A 24,103-nucleotide genomic window follows, 5' to 3' on the forward strand; every position below is an offset into this window, starting at 1 on the left:
GCCTGGAGCCTAGAGCCTGCTTTGGATTCTGTGTCTCCCTCTCTATCTGCCCCCCACCCCCACTCACATTCTGTCTCTGTCTCTCTCTCAAAAATAAACATTAAAAAAATAATAAAATAAAATAAAAATTATGACAACTTTAGGCTACTACATTGGTAAGTTAGACAAATGGCCACAATTAACTGGATAACAAAACGATACAAAGACATTACAAAGTAATGCAAACTACAGATCAATATCCCCTGAGAACATAGGTGAAAAACCTCCTAACCAAAACACTATCAAGTCAAATCCAGGAATGTGTAAAAAGGATAATACACTATGACTAATGTAAGTGGGATGCCAGGAACGCAAAGCTGGTTCAATTCACAAATAAATGTAATTCTTCAAAATAACAGCAAATCAGAAAAACTATATGATCATCGATCATCGTAACAAAGTATTTAACAGAAGTCAATAGCCAACCATTCATGATAAAAAAAAAAAAACCCTCAGCAAATTAGGAATCGAAACCACACCAAACGGTATGCAGGCATTCCTCAGAGATATCTAGGTTTGGTTCCAGACCACTTCAATAAAGTGAGTATCACAACAAAGTGAGTCAAGTGTGTTTTCTCATTTCCCATCGTTCTAAAAGTTATGTTTACACCATACTATAGCCTGTAAGTGCATAACAGCACTGTCTACAAAAAACAACATGCATACATTAAAAAATACTTGATTCCTAAAAAAATGCCAACCCTCATCTCAGCTTTCAGTGAGTTTGTAATCACTAATCACAGATCATATATATATGTACGTGTAAATATATATATATGTGTGTATATATATATGTATATAAAACAAATAATATAAACATTTAAAATAATGAGAATTACCAAAATATGACACAGAGACAAATGCTGAGCAAACGCTGTGGGAAAAATGAAGTCAACAGACTTAGACTTGCCTGACAAAGAGTTGCCACAAAACTTCACTTTATTTAAAAAAATAAATAAAAGGCAGTATCTGTGGAATGTAATAAAAGGGAGCATGCCTGTACCTAACAGTGTAAGATAATAATAACAGTGTAAGTAAGAACTTAGGATAAGTTCTTTACCCTAAGAATAGGAACATGGTAAGGATCACGTCACTTCTAGTCAGTAATGTATTAGAAGACTTAGCTAGTACAATAAAGCAAGAAAAAGATACAGTGATTAGATTATGATGGTGTACACAGAAAATTCTAAGTCTAAAAAAAAGCTACTAGAGGGGTGCCTGGGTGGCTCAGTCAGCTAAGTGCCCAACTTTGGCTCAGGTCATGATCTCATGGTTCATGGGTTTGAGCCCCACACTGGGCTCTGTGCTGACAGCTCAGAACCTGAAGCCTGCCTCCTGCTTCAGATTCTGTGTCTCCCTCTCTCTGCCCTTCCCCCACTCGTGCACTCCATCTCAGTCTCAAAATAAATAAACCGACAAACATTTTTAAAAAGCTATAGAAACAATAAATGTGTTTAGCGAAGTGGTAAGACAAGACACAAGCTCAATATTAAAAAATCAAGTGTATCTCTATATACTTGGTAAACAATGTTAAAAAATTTTAAAACACAGCAACAATAGCATAAAAATATGAAATACTAAGTGATAAATTTAAGAAAATATATGCAAAACTTATACAATGAAAAAGACTACAAAACACTGGTGAAACTGAAGATCTAAATAAATGGAGAGATATACCATGTTTCTGAACAGGAAAATTCAATATTGTTACAGGGGGACACAATTCCCCTACAAACTGGTCTTCAGATACAATGCAGAATTCCAAACTGGTTCTAAAATTTATTTGATAATACAAAGAACCTAGGGTACCTAAAACAAGTTTAACAAATAAAACCGGAGCACCTACATGAATTGATTTTAAAAATTATTATAAAGTAACAGTAATCAAGAAAGTGAATACTAGCATGAGGATAGACACACGGATCAATACAATAAAAATTAGTTCAGCAACAGACCACATATATATGGTCAACTGAATTCTGTGAAAATGCAGAGATAATAAGTAAAACAGAGGCTAGTGCTGAGAAAACTGAATATATGCATATACACATATGGGGAAAAAATGAACTTCAACATAACCTCAAGCCCTACACAAAAATTAATTTCAGATTGATCATATACCTAATTTTGGAAAAGATAAAACATATTAAACTTCTAGAAGAATATATAAAAATATTCACAATCTAGGGCAGGCAAAGAGTTCTTAGTAATGACACAAAAAAGTATGAGTGATAAGAGAAGAACTTGATAAATGGGACTTCATCAAATTTAACACCAGCTCTTCAAATGAAAATCTGGCTAAAAGCAAGCCACAGACTGGGAGAAAATATTTGTAACACCCATTTCTGATAAAATACAATTATTAGTAGGAAAAGAAACCCAATGTGAACAAAGGGAAAAAATTTGAACAGACACTTCTGCAAAAACTGACAGTCAATTAATGCACGAAAAAATTGCCCATGATCAGTAATCATTAGGGAAACACACTCTACAACCACAATGAGACACCACAACACACCCACTAGACTGGCCAGAATTAAAAAGAGATAATACCAAGTGTTGGCAAGAATGTAAAATATTTGTAACTCTCACACAACTGATCAGTTGGAATGTAAAATGATACAATCACTTTGGAAAACAACTGATCAGTTTCTTATTAATTTAAAATTGTACTTACCATACAACTCAAAAATCCCCATTCTAGGTGTTTAAGAAATGAAAGCAAATACTTATACAAACACCAGTACACAAATGCTCTTACAGCATGTTTATTCGTAATAGCCCAAAACTGGAAATAACCAAAATATTTATCAAACCTGTAACAACTAAATTATAGTTTAATCATCAAAATGGAATGCTACTCAGCAATAAAAAAGAACTGATACAGGTGACAACATGAAATATTTTCAAATTATTATGCTATTTAAACCAGATGCAAAAAACTATATACTATATAATTCCATTTATAAAAAAAATTCTAGAAAAGTCAAATCTAATCCATAGTAAGAGAAAGCAGGTCAATGGTTGCCTGAAGCCAGGGGTAGGTGAGTAGAGTTTGATAAAGAACAGACACAAAGCACAATCATTACACCTTGGTTGATGAGGCAATAACACATGGGTACGAGTAAATACAAATTCATCAAAATGTACACTTCAAAGGAATACATTTTATTGTATGCAAATTATAGAAAACAACTAATTTAAAAAATCTGGATAGCCGTTTGGAATAAGATTAACTAGATTCCTCTTATACAGTATACATGATGACTTCCAAATAGATGAGAGATTTAAATGTTAAGAAAAGGAATCTGTATACATTCTGAAAGAAAATGCGTATAATTTCCTTCACTACATGAGTGGGGAAAATATTAAAAACTATGAACCAAAAAATTCAAAGGTAAATCTCAGGAGAAAATTAGAAGACTTTTAAGGAAAAAAAAACATGAGAAAATCTTTGTAACCTTGGAGTATGCAAATTCAGGAAACCAAAGCATAAGCATACAAGAAAAACTGAAATAATGGTCTGCAAAATTTAAAACTTCTGTTCTTCCAAAGACATTTAAGAAAATAATCCACAGATTACCAAAAAAAAAAAAAAAAAAAAAGGTTTGAAATACACACATCAGAAAAAGGACCTGTATCTATCCATACTAATTCAATAGGACAACCAACCAATACAAAATGAAAAAAAAAAAAAAAAAAAAGAATGAGAAAAGCCCGATACACAAATATACAGTAATTTCAATGGACTAGATCTTAAAACAAAAAACCCCACAAGTGCAGAACAGTACATATAGTATGCTTCCTTTTTTACATGATGGAAGAAAACTGTTAACACAAAGATGCCATGACAATTTATTTTATTATTTTTAAAGTTTATTAGAGACAGAGACAGAGAGAGAGAGAGAGAGAGAGAGAGAGAGAGAGAGAGAGAGAGAGAGAGAACACGCAAGCATGAGCGTGCATGAGTGGGAGAGGGGCAGAGAGAAACCCAAGCAGGCTCTGTGCTGTCAGCACGGAGCCCAACGTGGCACTCAAACTCACGAACCATGAGATCATGACCTGAGTAAAATCAAGAGTTGGACACTTAACCAACTCAGCCACCCAGGTGCCCCGTCATGACAATTTAATGAGGACATAGTCTTTTCAACAAATGGTGCTGGGGTATGTGGAAAACCACATGCAAAAGAATGAATTTGGATCCCTATCCTCATACCATGCACAAAAATTAACTCAGAATGGGGCACTCAGTTGGCTCGGTAGGAAGAGCAAGTGACTCTTGATCTCGGGGACAGGAGTTTGAGCCCCATGTTGGAGTTAGAGATCACTTAAACGAATAAAACTTTAAAAAAATTAACTCAGAATGGATTATCAATCTAATAAATGTTGCAACCAAACTATAAAACTCTTTATAAGTCACAGTAAATCTTTGTGACTTTGGTTCAGACAATGGTTTTTCCTTAGATATAACACCAAAAGCATAAGCCACAACAATAAAAACACAAATGAATTTGCATCAGAATTAAAAACTTCTGTGCTTACAGGGTGCTTCTGGTGCTTGGGATTCTCTTTTTCCTTTCTCTGCCCTTTCCCGCTCACATGCTCACACATGTATGCTCTTTGTGTGTCTCTCTCAAAATAAAATAAACTTAAAAAAAATACCAGGGGTGCCCAGGTGGCTCTGTCTCAGTTGGCTGAGAGTCCGACTTCAGTTCAGGTCATGATCTCACAGTTGGTGAGTTTGAGCCCTGCATCGGTTCACTGTTGTCAGCACAGAGCCAGCTTCGGATCCTCTGTCCCCACCTCTTTCTGCCTCTCCCCCGCTCATTCACTCAATCTCTCTCTCTCTCTCTCTCTCTCTCTCTAAACAATAAATACACATTTAAAAAGTAAAAAATAAAACGAAACTTTTGTGCTACAAAGGACACCATGAAGCAATTTTTAAAACTCTCATCAAATGGAAGTATTTGTAAGTACTTTATCTGATAAAGGGTTTGTATACAGAGAGCATAAAGAACATCTACAATTCAATAATTAAAAGACAAATAACCGAGTTAAAAATTAGGTCAGGAATCTGAATAGACATTTTTCTACAGCGATATGCAAATAGCTGATAGGCACACAGAAAGATGCTCAATACCATCAGTCATTAGGGAAATGCAAATTAAAACCATGAGATACTTTATAACCACTGAGATAGATATAACCACAAAGACAATAGCAAGTATTGGCAAGAATGTGGAGAAACTGGAATCCTTGTACACTACTGATAGAAATATAAATTGATGCATACACTCCAACACAGTAATTTCACTCCAGGAGAAATAAAAACATAAGTCTACACAAAAACTTGCATACAAATGTTCACGGCAGCATTACTCATAAGACTCAAGAGTGGCAGCAACCCAAAGAGGAATCAATTGATGAACGGATAAATAAGATGTGGTATATCCACACAATGGAATAGTATTTATCCATAAAAAGGAATGAAGTACTGATAAATGCTCCAACATGGATGAATTTTGAAAACATTTCACTAAGTAAAAGAAACAAGGCAGAAAAGCCTACATACAACATGTTTTCCCTCATACGAAATATCCAGAATAGGCAAATCTATAGAGAAAGCAAGCATATTATCCCTAGGGTATGAGAGTGTATATGCATGGGGAGGGGGAGGGGTAACTGCTAAAAGGTACAGGATTTCTTACTGGAGTGATAAAAATGGTCTTTTTTTTTTCTTTTTAAAAGTAATCTCGGGGCGCCTGGGTGGCGCAGTCGGTTAAGCGTCCGACTTCAGCCAGGTCACGATCTTGCGGTCCGTGAGTTCGAGCCCCGCGTCGGGCTCTGGGCTGATGGCTCAGAGCCTGGAGCCTGTTTCCGATTCTGTGTCTCCCTCTCTCTCTGCCCCTCCCCCGTTCATGGTCTGTCTCTCTCTGTCCCAAAATTAAATAAACATTGAAAAAAAAAAATTTAAAAAAAAAAAAAAAAAGTAATCTCTACAACCAATGTAAGTAAGGCTCAAACTCACAACTCCAAGATCAAGAGTCAATGCTCTACCAACTGAGCCAGCCAGGTACCCCAAGAATGTTCTAAAATGTGCTGTAGCAATGACTGGACAACTCTGATACGCTGAAAACCACTAAACTGTATACTTCAATGGGATGGATTTTTTTTAAACTTTTTTTTTTTTCAACGTTTATTTATTTTTGGGACAGAGAGAGACAGAGCATGAACAGGGGAGGGGCAGAGAGAGAAGGAGACACAGAATCGGAAACAGGCTCCAGGCTCTGAGCCATCAGGCCAGAGCCCGACGCGGGGCTCGAACTCACGGACCGCGAGATCGTGACCTGGCTGAAGTCGGACGCCCAACCGACTGCGCCACCCAGGCGCCCCATCAATAGGATGGATTTTATGGCATGTGAATTATATTTAAATAAAACGATTTTAAAAATATATATTTATAGAAAATGAATATTCACAAAAATAAACACTGTGAGGACAAACAGAAAATAATTTTAAATGATCATCTGATGATAAAAAAAAAAAAAAAATGATGCACCTACTAGAACAGAAGTGATTAGAGAAAGTACAAGTGGAAGAGACTGGGCTGGAAGCAAGACTTCTCCGAATGATCTCTTTATGTCATTCCACTTTGCAATCTTACAAATATTTTGCGTATGCATAAAATTAAAATAATCAAAAAGCTATCCCTGACAAATGAAAACAAGTCCAATCAGACTGGTCTATCTATGTATCAAACCACTGATATGACTCAGTAACTCTGGAAGACAGTATTTTGGAAGTAGCAAAGACACCAACAGTTTCTCACTCAGAAAACTGGCACTTACACAATTCTTAATGAAACAGACAGTAAGGAAAAGTTAGACAACAAATATTTAAAGACTATTTTATACACATTGTAGTAAAATGAAACAGGCTCACCAAGATGGGCCCCTGCGATCCTGCCTCCTGGTATTCACACCCCTGTGTAGTCCCCTTACTGTTCCAGGTTGGCTTTGTGCAATCTACAGCATACTGCAGAAGTTATGTCACTTCCAAGATTAGGTTGTAAAACACACTGCAGCTTCCACTTAGATCAATTTCTCTCTGAATACTCATTTTGGGAGAAGCCAGCTGCCACGTTATGACCAGCACTATCCTGTCAACAACTCTGAATCTGGAAGTAGATTGTCCAGCCTCATTTAACCCTTCATATACTACAGTTCTAACCAACATCTTGGCTGCAATTTCTTAAGAGACTCTGACGCAGAACCACCCAGTTAAACCGCTCCTGAATTTCTGACCCTCCTGAGATAATTTACGTTTATTGTTTTAGGCAGCTAAGCCCTGTGATAATTTGTTAAAAGACAGATAAAAAGATAGGATTGGGCTATCACCACCTGAGCCCTTAATTTTACCAATACTCAGAATAAGACCAATACTGTGGACCTCCTGAATGATCTAATATAAAGCACTGATAATCATCTTAAATATTCTTACCTCTCTCCTACAAAAAAGTTAAACCTGAACTGAAGTACTCAATGCCATCACAAGGAGTAGAGACACAAATCTAGAATACGGGACATTCCTACATAACAACTGGTTCCTGCCACAAAGCAGTAACAGGAAAACAAAGAGAAAAGGAACTACAAAGACATGTAATAAATGTAATAATTTATAGATCAGGGGCATCTGGGTGGCTAAGTCGGTTAAGCATCCGACTTTGGCTCAGGTCACGATCTCACTGTTCGTGGGTTCAAGCCCCGTGTCGGGCTCTGTGCTGACAGCTCAGAGCCTGGAGCCTACTTCAGTTTCTGTGTCTGTCTGTCTGTCTGTCTCTCTGCCCCTCCCCCACTCATACTCTGTTTCTCTCAAAAATAAACATTAAAAAAACTTTTTTTAAATAAACAAAATAATGTATAGATCATATTTTGATCCATATTCAAAACAGATCAATTATAAAAAATATTTTTTTAAAAATGTCTATTTGTTTGGGGGTAGGGGTGGGGGTAGAGGCAGAGAGCCCGATTTGGGGCTCGACTTACAAACCAGAAGATCATGACCTAAGCTGAAGTTGGACACTTAACCAACCCAGTGCCCCTAATAATGTGATTTTTGATCCAATCAGGATAATCGATTAGATAAATTTATTAGATGAAAGGGAATTACTGTTTATTTTATAAAGTGTGATAACACCACTCTGGCCATCTAAGAAAAAAAAGCGCATAATTCAGAAAGATATACACTAAGTACATAGGAATAAAATGGCATGATGTCTGTGATTTACTTTTAATACTTCAGCAACAAAACAAAGCACCCTCAGGTAAATATGGCAAAATCTTGGTAATTGCCAAATGTGAATTATGGACAAACCAATTATCCAGTCACTTCCCATCTTCTGAGCATAGCATATGTTTATAGGTGCTGTTCTTGACATGTGCCTGTTCTCCCTTACTAGAAATGACGCTGCCTCCTGAAGATAAAGTGCCTCTCTCACACCAAGAGCCATACTGTACTATAATGCCATCTTAAAAAGAGGAAACATCCGTCTACTATGAAGATTCTGATGGTTTCTGAAATGAGCTGGCCTCTGCTCAAAAAGAAATTCTGGATGGGGAGTAGGGATGGGGGTGGAGAACTGCAGGTTAGTATAAAATTCAAAGGTGAGCCAGATACCATATGTTTTCACTCTTATGTGGATCCTGAGAAACTTAACAGAAACCCATGGGGGAGGGGAAGGAAAAAAAAAAAAAAAGAGGTTAGAGTGGGAGAGAGCCAAAGCATAAGAGACTCTTAAAAACTGAGAACAGGGGCGCCTGGGTGGCGCAGTCGGTTGAGCGTCCGACTTCAGCCAGGTCACGATCTCGCGGTCCGGGAGTTCGAGCCCCGCGTCGGGCTCTGGGCTGATGGCTCGGAGCCTGGAGCCTGTTTCCGATTCTGTGTCTCCCTCTCTCTCTGCCCCTCCCCCGTTCAGGCTCTGTCTCTCTCTGTCCCAAAAATAAATAAACGTTGAAAAAAAAAAAAAAATTTAAAAAAAAAAACTGAGAACAAACTGAGGGTTGATGGGGGGTGGGAGGGAGGGGAGGGTGGGTGATGGGTATTGAGGAGGGCACCTTTTGGGATGAGCACTGGGTGTTGTATGGAAACCATTTTGACAATAAATTTCATATACTGAAAAAAAAATTTTTTTTTAAATTCAAAGGTCAGCAACTTGGTAAAATAATTTAACAAACACTCTTCAAAATTTAACATTGAAAACTTCAGAATTCAATTATTCTTTTCAAAGAATTCTTTTGAACAATCATAACTGATGAGCATTTCTCCTCTCCTAGTTTTGTTCATAAAAATGCACCTTAGGGTGCCTGGGTGGCTTAGTACATTAAGCATCTGACTTCAGCTCAGATTATGATCTCATGGTACATGAGTTCAAGCCCCGCACTGGGCTCTCTGCTGTCAGCAAAGAGCCTGCTTTGGATCTTCTGCCCCTCCGCTGCATGCACACTCTCTCTCTCTCAAAAATCAATACACATTAAAAAAAAATACATCTGAACACCTTAGGCAGTGTTGGGTACAAGTCAGCGTACAGGCTCATCAAAAGTCAAAGCTGAACCACAAATATTACTTAATTCATGCAGCATGCACACTTACAAGCAAACACAGGCAGGATTATTCTCACCTTTACCTGCTCTATATGTCTTGGCTTGATTCACTGGCATGGGCGTCATAGGTATAGGGTATAATGGCTTGAGAGAATTAAAAAAAAAAAAAATGAAAATTAGGCTCTTATGATAGTAAGAATATATTTTACTATTTTCTCTTACTGGTATATTGTTAGAGAGCTAGTTCTGAGGTCTCCTGGTTTGCCAGGAGTCATTAAAAAATAAAATCACACTCACACCTAAAAGGACAAACCCCAAACCAGTAAATCTAAACCATTTTTCTTTCTCACCAGAAAACATTCTCACATTTTATACTAAAAACATACCATGCCATCACATGCCTCCTCTTTTCAAGTATTTTTGTTTCGCCATCACTACCTCAAGTCACCCCATACCTAGAGAGCGCTTGGGGTCAAATACAAATAACTAGGGAGGGTAAGCGCACATTAAATTCTAGGACTTACTTGCACGCCTGGGCTCACTGGGACTGGATACATCATATTTGGTGCAAAACAGACAGGCTGAGTATAAACTGGAGCTGGCTGCTGATGACCCACCATAGATGGGCTAGGTTGTGCTTGAGGACGAGGTGAAGTTGGGGTGGTAGAAGGCTTTGGCTATAAAAATAAAAATCAACTATCTTCAGATGAAAAGCTATTATTGCAATCTGAAAACTGATCTTCTCATCTTTCTAAGATCTACTCACTTTTAATTAGTCCCTTTTAATGAAAAAAACTTTAGAAAATAAACTTCCATATGTTTAAAATAAAAGGAAAAAGTTATGTAGGAAATGAAATTTGCCAACTCATTTATTACAATAATTTGCCAACATCAATAATACTACTAAAAATGACAGCTTTTTAAGCACCTAAAAATAAGTGATCCTTAAGGAACTGGAGAAAGTTTTTAACATCTTTTTAAAATTAATTTAAAAAAATTATTTTCAATTGTTTACTTATTTTTGAGAGACAGAGCGTGAGTGGGAGAGGGGTGGAGAGAAAGGGAGACACAGAATACGAAGCAGGCTCCAGGCTCTGAGCTGTCAGCACAGAGCCTGACATGGGGCTCGAACCCATGAGCCGCAAGATCACAACCTGAGCCAAAGTTGGACGCTTAACTGACAAAGCCACCCAGGCACCCCTAGAGTTTACTTAATTTTTGAGAGAGAGAGAGAGAGAGAAGAAAGAACAAGAGAGCCATCAGGGGTGGGGCAGAGAGAGAAGGAGAGAGAATCCCAAGCAGGCTCTGCAATGTCAGCGCAGATCCCGATGTTGGGCTCAAACTCACAAACTGTGAGACCATGACCCGATCAAGAGTCAGATGCTTAACCAACTGAGCCACCCAGGTGCCCCCTGGAAAGTGTTTCTAAAAGTAAAGAAATATCTTCTTACAAATTTAATAGAATAAGAGTTCATCTATAAACCTGAGAGCCTCGCTAGCCAGCCAGTGAGGAAGATTCAAAGATTTGCCCCAGATCACATCTAACTGATGACAAAACAAAACACGAATCTTTTCCACAGCTCAGAAGTATTCATAAATGACCACAGAGAAAGGAACAGAAACTACAGGCTTTTCAGCATCCTATAACTGACTTTAGATGGCAGGTATGGGGGAAATCCTACTACTACTACATTTATCATTTTCGAGACTAGATTACTTCAAAGAAAGAAACAAACTTACCTGAGAAAAGGAACGAGGGTTAAACTCCTTTGCATTAGGATTCAGCGTTGATTTTCTCACTTGCCTAAACCAGGGGAAAATTAAAAAGGGCCAGTAAAATCTGCATGGAACTTATGTTTCTCTCAAGTCTTCCATACCTGTTTTGTTAAACTGCTGAACATACATTAAACAATTCTTACTGAATCACTAATCCTCTTCATTAAAACATATGCACGAATTTCCCACTCTTTAATCTGATAAGGATCGGCCAAAAAGGGGCAACTAAAAAAAAAAAATGTTAATATATAGTTCTTCTCTCAGAGGCAATCAACAAATATTTAAACTGATAAGACAAAATATTCCTAAAAGCAATCCCTAATACACCAATTCTCTAGCATGTGGGTTTGTTTGTTTTTTAAGATTTTATTTTTAAGTAACCTCTGCACCCGACATGGAGCTCAAACTCACAATCCCAAGATCAAGAGTCGCACCCTCTGCTGACTGAGCCAGCCAGGTGCCCCCTAGCACGCAGTATTTTCTAATGTGACAAAGCGTTTCCTCCGTGACATGCCTTGGGAAAAATCATGACTCTAAGAAATAAAAACTTTTGCTTCAAATTAAGCAGCAGCACTCTTTGATCAACAAGCCGCACTCCAAAAGTTCAGCCATAACTGGACTGTATGGAGACCAGAACAAATGAATTAACAGCGGTTAGCTTGGATTAGGTTCTGAGGCTAGCCCACAAAGATCCATTCAATTGAAAACACACTGAATGTGCAGAATTAAGTTTATCTTAACAAATCTAACCATTAAGTAAAACACTGTTTATGATAGAAAACACGCTGAATTCCAAGTAGGGGCACCAGATACTTCTTCCTCTTCTCGGCAGTGACAGTTCCCGGTCTCAGCAGCAGAGCCAGGAGGTGGGTACTGACTAGCGGCCAGGGGACAGAATTCCCAAAAGCCAGTAATTTTTCAACTCCTTGTACATTTACAGAAAAAAAAACTTTCTTAATTTAGTCTAGTTTTTGACCATGGGAAACAAAAATGGGGAAGGAAAAGAGAAGTGCAGAGTGCGAAGACCTGATTTACTTAAGACATCACTGGTTTAGCCCAGCTGTTTGTAACTTGAGGTCCACCTACAAAACGGGTCCAAATGTCCAGACAGATTCTTGAGCTGAAGGGCCCTGTACCCTTTAAGAAACATTTAAGCAAATAACAGGATGTGCTCAATTCGAGGTCTACTCACTCAGCTGCATCTTTCTTCTCCTCTTTATCATCTTTATCTTGTTTGCATCCCGGACTGGAAGTCTGAACCCCTTGGGATGTGACCTCAGGTCCCCTCTTGTGCTCCGCATTACTGAGGACTGAAGGGGAAATGCTGGGACTGCTCGGTTTGCTGCTGCCACTGGTGCAATTGCTGCTGCTATTTTCAACGAAAGAATCCTTAGCATTTGGTTCAATTTTGTCTTTGACCAAATCTCTTGATTTTTCTCCCTCTCTATTTTTGTTTAGCAGTTGATCCATAGATTCAGAAGTAGAACTTGGCTGTAACTAAATAAAGGAAATAATTATGCTTAAATATTTTAAATAACTTTATAATGAATTTTCTCCATGAGTATAAGCAAACTAATATTTGTAAGCTTGAGATATACCAAATAAGGCTTTTTTCATTACTTTAAGAATGTTTTTATTATAAAGCAGTATTAGCAGAACACAATGTATATGCAACACAACCATAGTCATCTAAGCACTCCAACGTCCTAAACTCAAAAGTTAAATACTTACTTCCTGCCTTCCCTGTGTCAGAAATTGTGCCTGCTCGGTATGGAAAACATGGAAGAGCTCCTATCCTCGAACAGCCCATCACCTGGGTGAGACCAGATACTTAACAAAATGTGGTAAATGCTATGGGATCCTACAGGAAAAGCAACTTATAGAAAAAGGTTCTTCAGTGAAAGTCATCGAGTCTAAGGTAGAAAAGATTTGGTGGGGGGGAAGGGGGAGGGCGGGGAGTAGTAGTTTGGAAAATGGAATTGTCTAAGCTAAAGAAACAACATGCTTAAAAATCCAAGGGAAGAGAAGAAGACGGCTCCACACTGTGAAACAGAAAAGCACTACTGGCTGAAGCATAAATGCGTGGGTAAAGAAATGGCAAACTCACCGAAGAGGGACAAGATGATAAACGAACTTGAAAGCTACGTTAAGGACTCTAGCTTTTAATTCTCAGGAAAATGAGCAGTCACTGAAGAATTTTAAAGAGGTTTAGTACTGAGCAGATTTGTAGTTCACAAAGATGAACACAGTAGTCTTGCGGAAAATGAAATGGAGGGAGCCAAGTGAGCATATACAGTGACCGTTATGGAGGCTGAACTAAGTCCTGGGCCTGGACTCAAGAAGTAGTGGGCTGGGAAGCCAGAAGTAGGTGGATTCAAAGGGACACTGGACTAGACATGTTGGTCAGTTAGACCTTCTAACTTGTAAAGAAAGAAACTGCAAAATACAAGTACCATGAAGAAAAGCAGGAGACAAAAGATGTCAATGAAATAGTTGCTGAGGTTTTTAAGTTTGCCAGCCAGAAGAAAACAATGCTACCACCGTCCCAAGATGATTTAAGATGCCATACTCCAAAGAAAAGAGAGAGAAATAGATGAAGGAAATAATAAGAAAAAAAGAAGGAAAAAGGCACCACCTAAAAAGCTGAAGAGGTAATGAGAATATAAGCAGCTGCTCCAAGCACCAAGAAGGGACTGCAAGGCTGAACAGACACAAACTATGTCTCAAGCCTCGAGACGGGCAAACAAATGTCAAAGCCTCACTCCTGAGGCTTGGCACGCAGCATTATGCATCTCAAGCTTCACTGCATCACCAATAGAGTTATAAAGTCCACAAGCAGCTCAGGGCAAAAGGTGATAGGAACATTTATTTGCACCCGGTGGCAATTTAAGCCACAATATAGGCACTTAATGTTTAAGCCACCATTTGTTCACATAAATCTTTAGTAGAGGCTACCAACATAACAGACCAACTGTATACTGCATAAGATTCTTTGAGTATTTATAAGAGTCTCTGAGGCAAAAATAAGACTTCTGTTGTCGTATTTGTATAAAGGAAAATCTATCTATAATACTGTGGTTGGACACTGTTCTAAATGATTTGCAAACTCATTCATTTAGCTGTTACAACAGACCTATGTGATATAGACACTATTATCACTACCTTACAAATGGGCAAACTAAAGCACAATTCATACTTTTGAGCATTCTGCTGTATTTCCTACCTGTAGTATACTAAGTAAACCTAAGTGAAAACTGAAGACTTTTTCCCCAAAATTGAACTTTATCTTTTATTGAACTATAATTAATGTATAACGTTGTATCAGTTTCAGATGTACACCATATTCCTTAAATATATGTATATACTGCAAATTCAGTATGTCTAGTTAACAGCCATTAAGTGCAGTTACAATTTTTTTTCTCTTATGACAAGAACTTTTAAGATTAACTCTTTTAGGGACACCTGGGTGACTCAGTCAATTAAGCGTCAGACTTTAGCTCAGGTCATGATCTTGCAGTTCACGAGTTCGAGCCCCACATCAGGCTCTGTGCTGACAGCTCAGAGCTTAGAGCCTGCTTTGGATTTTGTGTGTGTGTGTGTGTGTGTGTGTGTGTGTGTGCGCGCGCGCGCGCTTCTGTCTGTCTCTGCCCCTCCCCCACTCACACTGTCTCTCTCAAAATAAATAAATATTTTTTTAAAAAAAGATCAGGGGCGCCCGGGTGGCTCAGTTGATTAAGCGGCCAACTTCAGCTCAGGTCATGATCTCGCGGTCCGTGAGTTCAAGCCCCACGTCGCGCTCTGTGCTGACGGCTCAGAGCCTGGAGCCTGTTTCAGATTCTGTGTCTCCCTCTCTCTGACCCTCCCCCGTTCATGCTCTGTCTCTCTCTGTCTCAAAAATAAATAAATGTTAAAAAAAAAAAAAATTTTTTTTAATTAAAAAAAAAAAAAAAGATCAGCTCTTTTAGCAACTTTCAAATACAATACAGTATTACTGACTGTAGTCACCGTACTGAACATTACATCTCCTGATGTAACTGTTATTTTATAACTGGACGTTTGTACCTTTTGACCCCATTCCCCATTTCACTGCCCCCTGGCCTATGGCAACCATCAACCTGTATGAGTTTTTTTTCTTTTCTTTCTTTATGATTTTACACACAAGTGAGATTATGCAATTATTTGTCTTTGTCTGACATTTCACTTAGCATAATGCCCTCAAGGTTCACCCATGGTCATGGCAAATGACAGGATCTCTTTCCTTTTTATGGCTGAATACTCTGTTACATAACGTGTGTGCATGTGCGCATTTGTGTATATGTTATATAAAAATACGTGTGTATCTGTGTGTGCTTACATATATACACACACAATTTTCTTTATCCGTGCATCCATTGATGGACACCTAGGTTGCTTCCATGTCTTGACTATGGTAAATAATGCTGCAATGAACATGGGGGCGCAGCTATCTTTTTCGGCTAGTATTTTCATTTCCTTGTATAATTACCCAGAAGTGAAATTGCTAGATCATTTGGTAGTTCTATTTTTAATTTTTATTTTTGAAGAACTTCTAAACTGTTTCCTTAGTGGCTGAACCAACTTATGTTTCCACAAAAGGTGCACATCTTGGTCAGCATTTGTTACCTTCTTATCTTCTTGGTAATAGCCATTCTAAAAGAGTGAGGGGATACTTCATTGTGGTTTTGATTCGCACTTCCCTGGTGACTGGTGGTGAGCACCTGTTCATGGACCTGTTGGCTATCTGTGTCTTCTTTGGAAAAGTGTTTATTTAGACCCTCTGCTATTTTAAAATCAGTTTCCTTGTTCTTTTGCTACTGAGTTGTAGGAATTCTTTATGCATGCTGGATATTAATTCCGTATCAATTATGTGATTTGCAAATATTTCCTACATGCAGTAGGTTTCCTTTTCATTTTGTTGGTTTCCTTTGCCGTGTGTTATTTTTGCTCGTTATTTTTGCTTTTGATGTCAAATCAAAAAATATTGCTGCCCACCACTGCCAATGTAAAGGAGCTTATGCCGAAGTCTTCTAGGAGGTTTTCTGGTTTGTTTGTTTTCACTTATTTTTGAGACAGAGAGAGAGCATGAGTCAGGGAGGGACTGAGAGACAGTGAAACACAGAATCTGAAGCAGGCTCCAGGCTCCCAGCTGTCAGCACAGAGCCCGACATGGGGCTCAAACCCACGAAACCGAGAGATCATGACCTGAGCTGAAGTCAGATGCTTAACCGACTGAGTCACCCAGGCGCCCCTCTTCTAGGAGTTTTACGTTCAAGTCTTTAATCTATTTTGAATTAATTTTTGGGTATAGTGTTAGACAGTCCAGTCTTCCCAATACCATTTATGGATGAGACTGTCCCTTCCCCATTCTATATTCTTGGCTCCTGTCATAAATTAGTTCACCATATATGCATGGGTTTACTTCTGGGCTCTCTATTTCTATAACTGACCCATATGGCTGTTTTTACATCAGTAACATTCTTTATTACTGCAGCTTTATACATAGTTTGAAATCAGGAATGCCTCCAGCTTTCTTCTTCTTTCTCAAGATTGCTTTGGCCATTTGAAATCTACTGTAGTAACAAACAATTTTTAGGATTGTTTATTCTGTTTCTGTGAAAAATGCCACTGGTATTTTGACAGGGACTACACTGAATCTATAGGTTGCTTTGGGCAGTATAAACATTTAATGGGAAAACTGAAATTCTTATGTGACTTAGAGAACAAGAAAATACTGATTGACAGTAAAATTCTCGATCATCTTTACTTTGCTAATAGGAATTAATATTTACTGAATAGACACTGTGGGTCATGTACTATGTTAAACACTACAGGTAGCATCTCATTTAATTCTCATAAGAACCCTATGAAATCGGTTCTACAATAATTCCATTTCAGCTTCAGAGAAGCAGATAACATGTTTCAATGTCATACTTATGGTTTTGTAAAGGCAAGATTCAAACCAGATAGTCTACTTACCTCCAAACCTCGTACCATTAATCTGTAACAGATCAAATTACTAGCAATTCTTACACAAATAAAGCTATCGGCAACCTGCACACAGCTACATTAGATCCTGCAGATGGGTGTCAAGGAAAATGAACAGAAAAAACAAAACCACAGGGTACTCCTAATTCTGTCTCAATGAAAGACTACAGATGTTTGTGAACCACCACAGTTCAAGGCCAAGTGCATGTCATGAGGATGGCTCTGATGATTCATTCACAGAACACTATGCAGGACATGCAGGTATGCAGGACACTATGCACTATGCAGGACACACTATGCATTAGATGCTGTCCAATGCACTACTAGAAACTTGAACACACAGATGGCCAGGCCTTTCTTTTAACTAGCCATGTGACTCTGGGCAAATTAAACTTGTCTTTGCCTCAAAGAATAGAACCTACTTCAAAGGGATGTTAGGACACTAAAGGATTTATCACACAAGCACTTAGGACAGTGTATGACACATAGGAAATAATAAATGTAAACTAATAACGCTATTTTACCTTTAGGAAATTATAAGCTTACTCTCAAACATTCTTAATACTATTTCCTTGCTTTCCAGTATTCACTTATGGACCAGAAAGTTACTTGTAAGAGACTTAATAATACATTCACACTTATTCAGGCCCCCAACAGAAGTAAGATTAGAAGTCCTAAAGACGTAGAATGCTAATCTTACAACTACCTGGAATTTAAGAGTCAAGTGTTAAAGATTGCAGGAAGTTGTGATCTCATAGTGCAAGAACATTACGTAATGTTTTCTACTAAATGAAGTTGTAGGCTATTTAAAAATATACTAACTCTAGAGACACTGTGGTACTGACAAAAAGAGAGACATATAGATGTCATGGAGGAGAGTTCAGACTCCAGTAACGGAGCTTCCACAAGGGGACAAAGATTATTCAATTCAGTACCCTTTTAAGAGAAGGTGCTGAGACAAGCGAGAGCAACGTGCAAAATAAATCTGGAAGCCTACCTCACACAATATTAAAAAATTACTCAAAAGAGATCACAGCCTCAAATGAAACTCTTAGAAGAAAATAAAAATAAATCTTTATGACTATGGATTAAGCAAAAGTTTCTAAGCTATGACACCAAAAGCACACGCAATAAAAGAAAAGGAAGATAAAGTAGACTTCAACAAAATCAAAAGTTTTCAAGCTTCAAGGGTCAACATCAAGAAAGTGAAAAGACCATCTACAGAATGGTAGAAGAAATTTAGAAACCGTGTATCTGATGTGAGACCTGTACACAGAACACATAAAAAAAACTCTCACAACTTGATAATAAGACAACTCAGTTTTTAAAATGAATAGACATTTCTCTAAAAAAAAAGATATACAAATGGCCACTGAGCACATAAAAAGATGCTCAACATCATCAGCCATCAGAGAAATGCAAATCAAAACCGCGATGAGATACCACAAGGATGGCTCTAATAACAAAGACAATAACAAGTGTTGGTAAGGATGTAGAGAACCAGAAAACATCATATACTGCTGGTGGAAATGCAAAACAGTACAGTTGCTTTGGCAAACAGTCTGGAAGTTTTCCTCCACAGCCTAAAGACAGAGTTACCACAGGACCCAGGAATTCCAGTCTTAGGTATCTACAGCCAAGAGAAATGAAAATGTAACTACACTACTGTTCATAGCAGCATTATTTATAATAGTCAAAACGTGGGAATAACTGAAAGAGACATCAACTGATGGATAAATGAAATGTGGTATATCCATACAATGGAATAGTATTTATCCATAAAACCAATGAAGTACTTCTAAATGGTGCAACATGGATGAGCTTTGAAAACATTACGCTCAGTGAAAGAAGCCGGACACAAAAGGCCACATATTACATGATTCCATTCATATGAAATGTCTACAACTGGCAACCGTATAGAGACAGAAAGTAAACTGTTCAGGACCTAGGGAAAGGTGGGGGGTTGGGGTGGGGGTTTAAAGCAAAAGAGTGACTGCTTAGAGCTATGGGGTTTCTTTTTGGGGCGAAGAAAAATGTTCCAAAATTAAGTGTGGTGATGGTTGTACAACTGTGAATATGCTAAAACCCACTGAATTGTACACTTTGTGTGGCTAAATTGTATAACATGTAAATTATATCTCAATATAACTGCTACAAGAAATGTACTAACTCGTATGCTCCAAAGTAAAAATGTTTTTTCCTTCATAACATAATAAATTAAATTCAAGTAAGAAGGGACCTGAATGTCTGGCTGTAAAAAATGCTAAGGAAATGGGCAATTCCTATAGCATGAGCTCAATTTATAACAAACAGAAGATCATGCAAAATAGTATCCTCACTTCTTCAGGAATCTACTCAATGACACAGTATCAAGAACTGCACTGGAAAGAAACCCTTCCCTCTGGCAGCAGGATGCAGCTGAGGCAGCCAAGTACACAGGAGGGCTTTAATTGTGTTGGAGGGCATGACATACTAAACCAGATATCTGGGCATTCAGTCATAATTCTTGGTGTCCCGTCCATGCATTAACTATAGCTTAAAAAATTAAAATTCACACCTATTAACAGCATTAAAGCTGAATAAATTGTGATAAAATATGATATGTAATATTTTGAATGGTGACAATAACAATTAAGCTATCAGCAAAAATTTATTAATTTTTAGGAAGCCAACACAAGCTAGGAAAAGGCTGCCTTTTGATTTGACTCATCTCTTTGTAATTTTTTAAAAATGTTTTTATTATTTTTATTTTTGAGAGAGAGGGACAGAGCACAAGTGGGGGAGAGGCAGAGACAAAGGGAGACACAAAATGTGAGACAGGTTCCAGGCTCTGAGCTGTCAGCACAGAGCCGGATGTGGGGCTCAAACCCATGAACTGTGAGATCGTGACCTGAGCCAAAGTCGGACGCTTAACTGACTGAGCCACCCAGGTGCCCCTGATTGATTCATCTCTTAAGACAGCCATTTTTTTCTAAGGCTAATCATCAGATCTTTTCCCTCTAAGAAGCTAAGTTTCAAGATGACCTCCTGAGTTGGTCTCAAAATATGACTTGAAATGCAAAATATATTACTATGGTAAAGGCTGTAGAAAAGAATGCAATGGTCATCCAGCAGAGATTAGAGTATGTTAACAAGACTTAAGACAGAGAAATGGTTTTAGAGAGAGATTTCTATCACAATACATTTGTGCACAAAGTATAAATCTGCAACTACCTAAGAACACTGAGGTCCAGTCCATCATCCACTCGCCACATCAGGTAATTAATGCCTCAGCTTTGCTCTACTCTTCGTTGAATAATGTAATCAAATGAACACCAAATAATAACTTATGTTATGATGGCTTCAAATGTCACAATTATATTCTCTTTCATTTGATATCTGTTTAGTTCTTATCATAGTACATGATTTTAGTTACCTACTTAAAAGCATAGGCAAAAACAACTTGAAGAATGCTTAGCTTTCTACACACATCATTCGAGGTTTCTGGGTGTGCATATATTTTGTAAATGAAGGATATAAAAATTCTTAGGACATTAAAATCCTAACTCATTAATCAATAGTAACACTTACCCTAAAATCATTCTTAAACTTCTTTAAGTCATCAATCTGTTTTCTATGTTCAGAAACAATTGGGGATATACCTGTGAAATGTGGAACAGTTAAATACAGATTTACTGCAAATCTTTAACTTAAAATCCTTTTAGGAGGAGATACTAGAAATGAAAGTAAGTTCTTTTATTCAATATATTATCCCAGATTTTGACATTGGTCAATTTATGCATTTAAATACACACAATCCTAAGAAAAAGTGTTGACCAAAAACAATCTGTATTTGGCATGAGATCAGACATGTCCTTCCTATTTCCAAGTTATACAGGAAGACTTTTTAAAGCTCTAACCTTTATTTTCAGTCTTTGAGAAGCTAGGTGATGTTTCACTGGGCTTCATATTTTCTTTATTCCCTGCAGGAGAATTCTGCCTCTGATCTTGAAGCCTGGAATCCTTAGCTAAAAAAAAAAATACATTAAAAAAAAAAAAAAAAGTAAAATGGGAAAATATTCAACAATTTTTATTTACTATAGTTTTTGGGAAAAAACATTTCCATTTAACCACAAGCTTTTCTCCTTTGCAGATCTATCAAACACCAGTAAGTTTATTTATATTAATAGCTACCAGCCAAGAATGTCAGCCCTGTTAACAGACATTCAAGAATAACATTTATGAAATTAGTAGTATTACTTAAACAACTCCATTTATGTAAAATTTTAAATGTATACTCAAATATATACCTATGAATGGACATCGCATTTTTCATACAATTAACATTAAACTCAAACACTGAACTTCACAAATGACATTTTGGAGCTGGAAGCCCTTTCTTACATACCCTCAATAGATGGGGTAACAGCTCTATTGGATGCAGGACTGGCAGGCGTGGGAGATGCAGCTGGAACAGGCATAGCAACAGCTTCAGCTGGAATAATACCAGCTTGGGGAGAACCAAGAACTGGCCCAGGAGGAGTATTTCCAATACTGTTCTGTCTGGGAGACCTGGGTCTGTGAGTTTTAGGGGATAATCTTGGAACTAGAAGAAAGAGAAAAGTTACACGTTAAATTCTCAGCTCAAATGTCACTTCCTCAAAGAGGCTTTTTTGAAAATACAGGTAAAATAGTCCTAATTTGACCACCATCCCAATTACTCTTTATCCCATCACTCTGTTTTCTTTTCAGAAGTCTTAAGGAATCGTGGTGGTGACTGAGAACACAAGTATCTGAAGAATGACAACAATTATTAATACCTAAGTACAAATGTAGTTTTTCCTTGTAAGTAAATATATTAATTCTAAAAGGAAGTACTTTAAATCACGTTAGATCCTGGAATTCTAAGACAAGATAAACACTACTTTTTAAGATGAAGTGAGAGGTCTCTTTAATAATGGGGTAGAGGTCCCAAAGAAATGGGCGTATTTGTTCCTCCTTCAAATAATAAACTCAAACACCTTTTGGCAGCTTGCAGCCAATCCTGTATGTTCTTTTTTTGCCTCTTCAAGAGCCACTTTGCAATAACTAAGAAAACTGCGGAACCAATTTAGCCAAAAGAGGAAGGTAATTCATGCTGGGATTCATACTCCACTTGAGCTCAAGTAAGCATCTGATAGGTTTCCTGTTCCATTATAAACTTATTTGTAGAACTCAGATTCAAAGATTTAGAGAAAATGGTTCAATTCGCTTTACTCTAGTTGTTCTTTACATTTTGAAGTCATAGGATCATGGAAGGAAACTTCAACAACTGTCAATTTTCTAATAAGTATAAAAAAACAAACCTGTAACACTATTCTGCATATAAATGTAACAACAGTTTTTATTGTTTCACTTCTATAATCATGTTGTTACTCTCAAATTCATCTCCAGATTCTAAGTAATGTCAAATAATTAATGGTACAACAGAAGAAATAGGTTTCTAGACCTTCCATTCTCTTGTTAAATGAATCATTTCCTTCTAATAACTACTATCTAATTTCTAACTAGATTATCCTAATTAATATCTAATTTCTAATATCTAAAATCTAATTTCTTTTGGTTTTCTTTAAAGATCAAGGAAGAAAACAGAAGTACAAGGGAATTTACAATAAAATTATACATACATGATTCTGAGCAATATATATCAACTAAAGCATTCAGCAGAGTTTGGAGATCTTTCTGGTTAAGTTTAAACATCTTTTTTCTTGGGGGCACTTGGGTGGCTCATTCAGTTAAGCATCTGACTCTTGGGTTTCAGCTCAGGTCATGATCTTACGGTTTTGTGAGTTCAAGCCCCGCATTGGACTCTGTGCTGCTGGCATGAAACCTGCTTGGGATTCTCTCCCCCTCCCCCTTACCCCTCTCCCACTTGTGCTGTCTCTCTCAAAATAAATAAACTTAAAACATTTTTTTTTAAATAAAGATCTTTTTTCTTTTTAAAAATTTTTAAATGTTTATTTTTGACAGAGGAAGAGAGAGAGAGAGACAGACAGACAGAGCATGAGTGGGGGAGGGGCAGAGAGAGAGGGAGACACAGAATCAAGCAGGCTCCAGGCTCAAGGGTTGTCCACACAGAGCCCAACGAGGGGCCCAAACTCACAGACTGCGAGATCATGACCTGAGCCGAAGTCAGGGGCTCAACCAACTGAGCCACCCAGGTGCCCCAAGTTCTTTTTTCTTTTAAAGATTCTATGTGCTGATTAAGATAGATGATAAAAACAAAAACAAAAACAAAACAAAAAAAACCTCTATCACTGCGTGCTATAACTCTCCACAGTTATGGAAGCAAAACATTAAATTAACTGTAAGTTCTTATCAAAGTGTATTTTTTATAATTTTATAACTGCTGTCAGCACATTCCTCAGGCTAATCACAGATAAAACTTGGGCCCCTTGAGTTATGTTTGATATTCTTCATAAGGGAAATACAATCAGAAATTAGCGCCATGTACACATGCTATTAAAACACAAAGCAGGCGCCTGCGGGGCTCAGTCAGTTAAGTGCCAACTTCGGCTAAGGTCATGATCTCGCAGTTTGTGAGTTCATGCCCTGCATCAGGCTCTGTGCTGACAGCGTGGAGCCTGGAGCCTGCTTTGGATTCTGTGTCTCCCTCTCTCTCTCTGCCCCTCTTCGGCTCACGTACTTTCGGTCTCTCTCTCTCTCTC

The 24,103-nt window shown here is 37.7% G+C and overlaps 1 protein-coding gene across 29 annotated transcripts in view; it reads right to left on the reverse strand.

The window, feature by feature from the left end:
- ATXN2 (ataxin 2) overlaps positions 1-24,103 on the reverse strand; it is a 127,417-nt gene that overhangs the window by 27,580 nt on the left and 75,734 nt on the right. For 16 of the 29 annotated variants that reach the window (XR_006293869.1, XR_006293868.1, XR_006293867.1 and 13 more), the window contains 7 exons: positions 21,805-22,002; positions 21,317-21,424; positions 20,988-21,058; positions 12,607-12,911; positions 11,379-11,442; positions 10,163-10,315; positions 9,716-9,782 (listed from right to left, as the gene is read on the reverse strand). Coding sequence is in view for 26 of the 29 variants with exons in the window: in XM_043557602.1 (XP_043413537.1) it covers positions 9,716-9,782; positions 10,163-10,315; positions 11,379-11,442; positions 12,607-12,911; positions 20,988-21,058; positions 21,317-21,424; positions 21,805-22,002 (966 nt within the window). In the remaining 3 variants the exon portion in view is untranslated. The remainder of the gene's footprint in view (positions 1-9,715; positions 9,783-10,162; positions 10,316-11,378; positions 11,443-12,606; positions 12,912-20,987; positions 21,059-21,316; positions 21,425-21,804; positions 22,003-24,103) is intronic. The other 13 variants (XM_043557593.1, XM_043557603.1, XM_043557612.1 and 10 more) reach the window with 1 other exon arrangement.

This window comes from Prionailurus bengalensis, chromosome D3 (genome assembly GCF_016509475.1).
Source record: "Prionailurus bengalensis isolate Pbe53 chromosome D3, Fcat_Pben_1.1_paternal_pri, whole genome shotgun sequence".
Classification (NCBI taxonomy): Eukaryota; Metazoa; Chordata; class Mammalia; order Carnivora; family Felidae; genus Prionailurus; species Prionailurus bengalensis.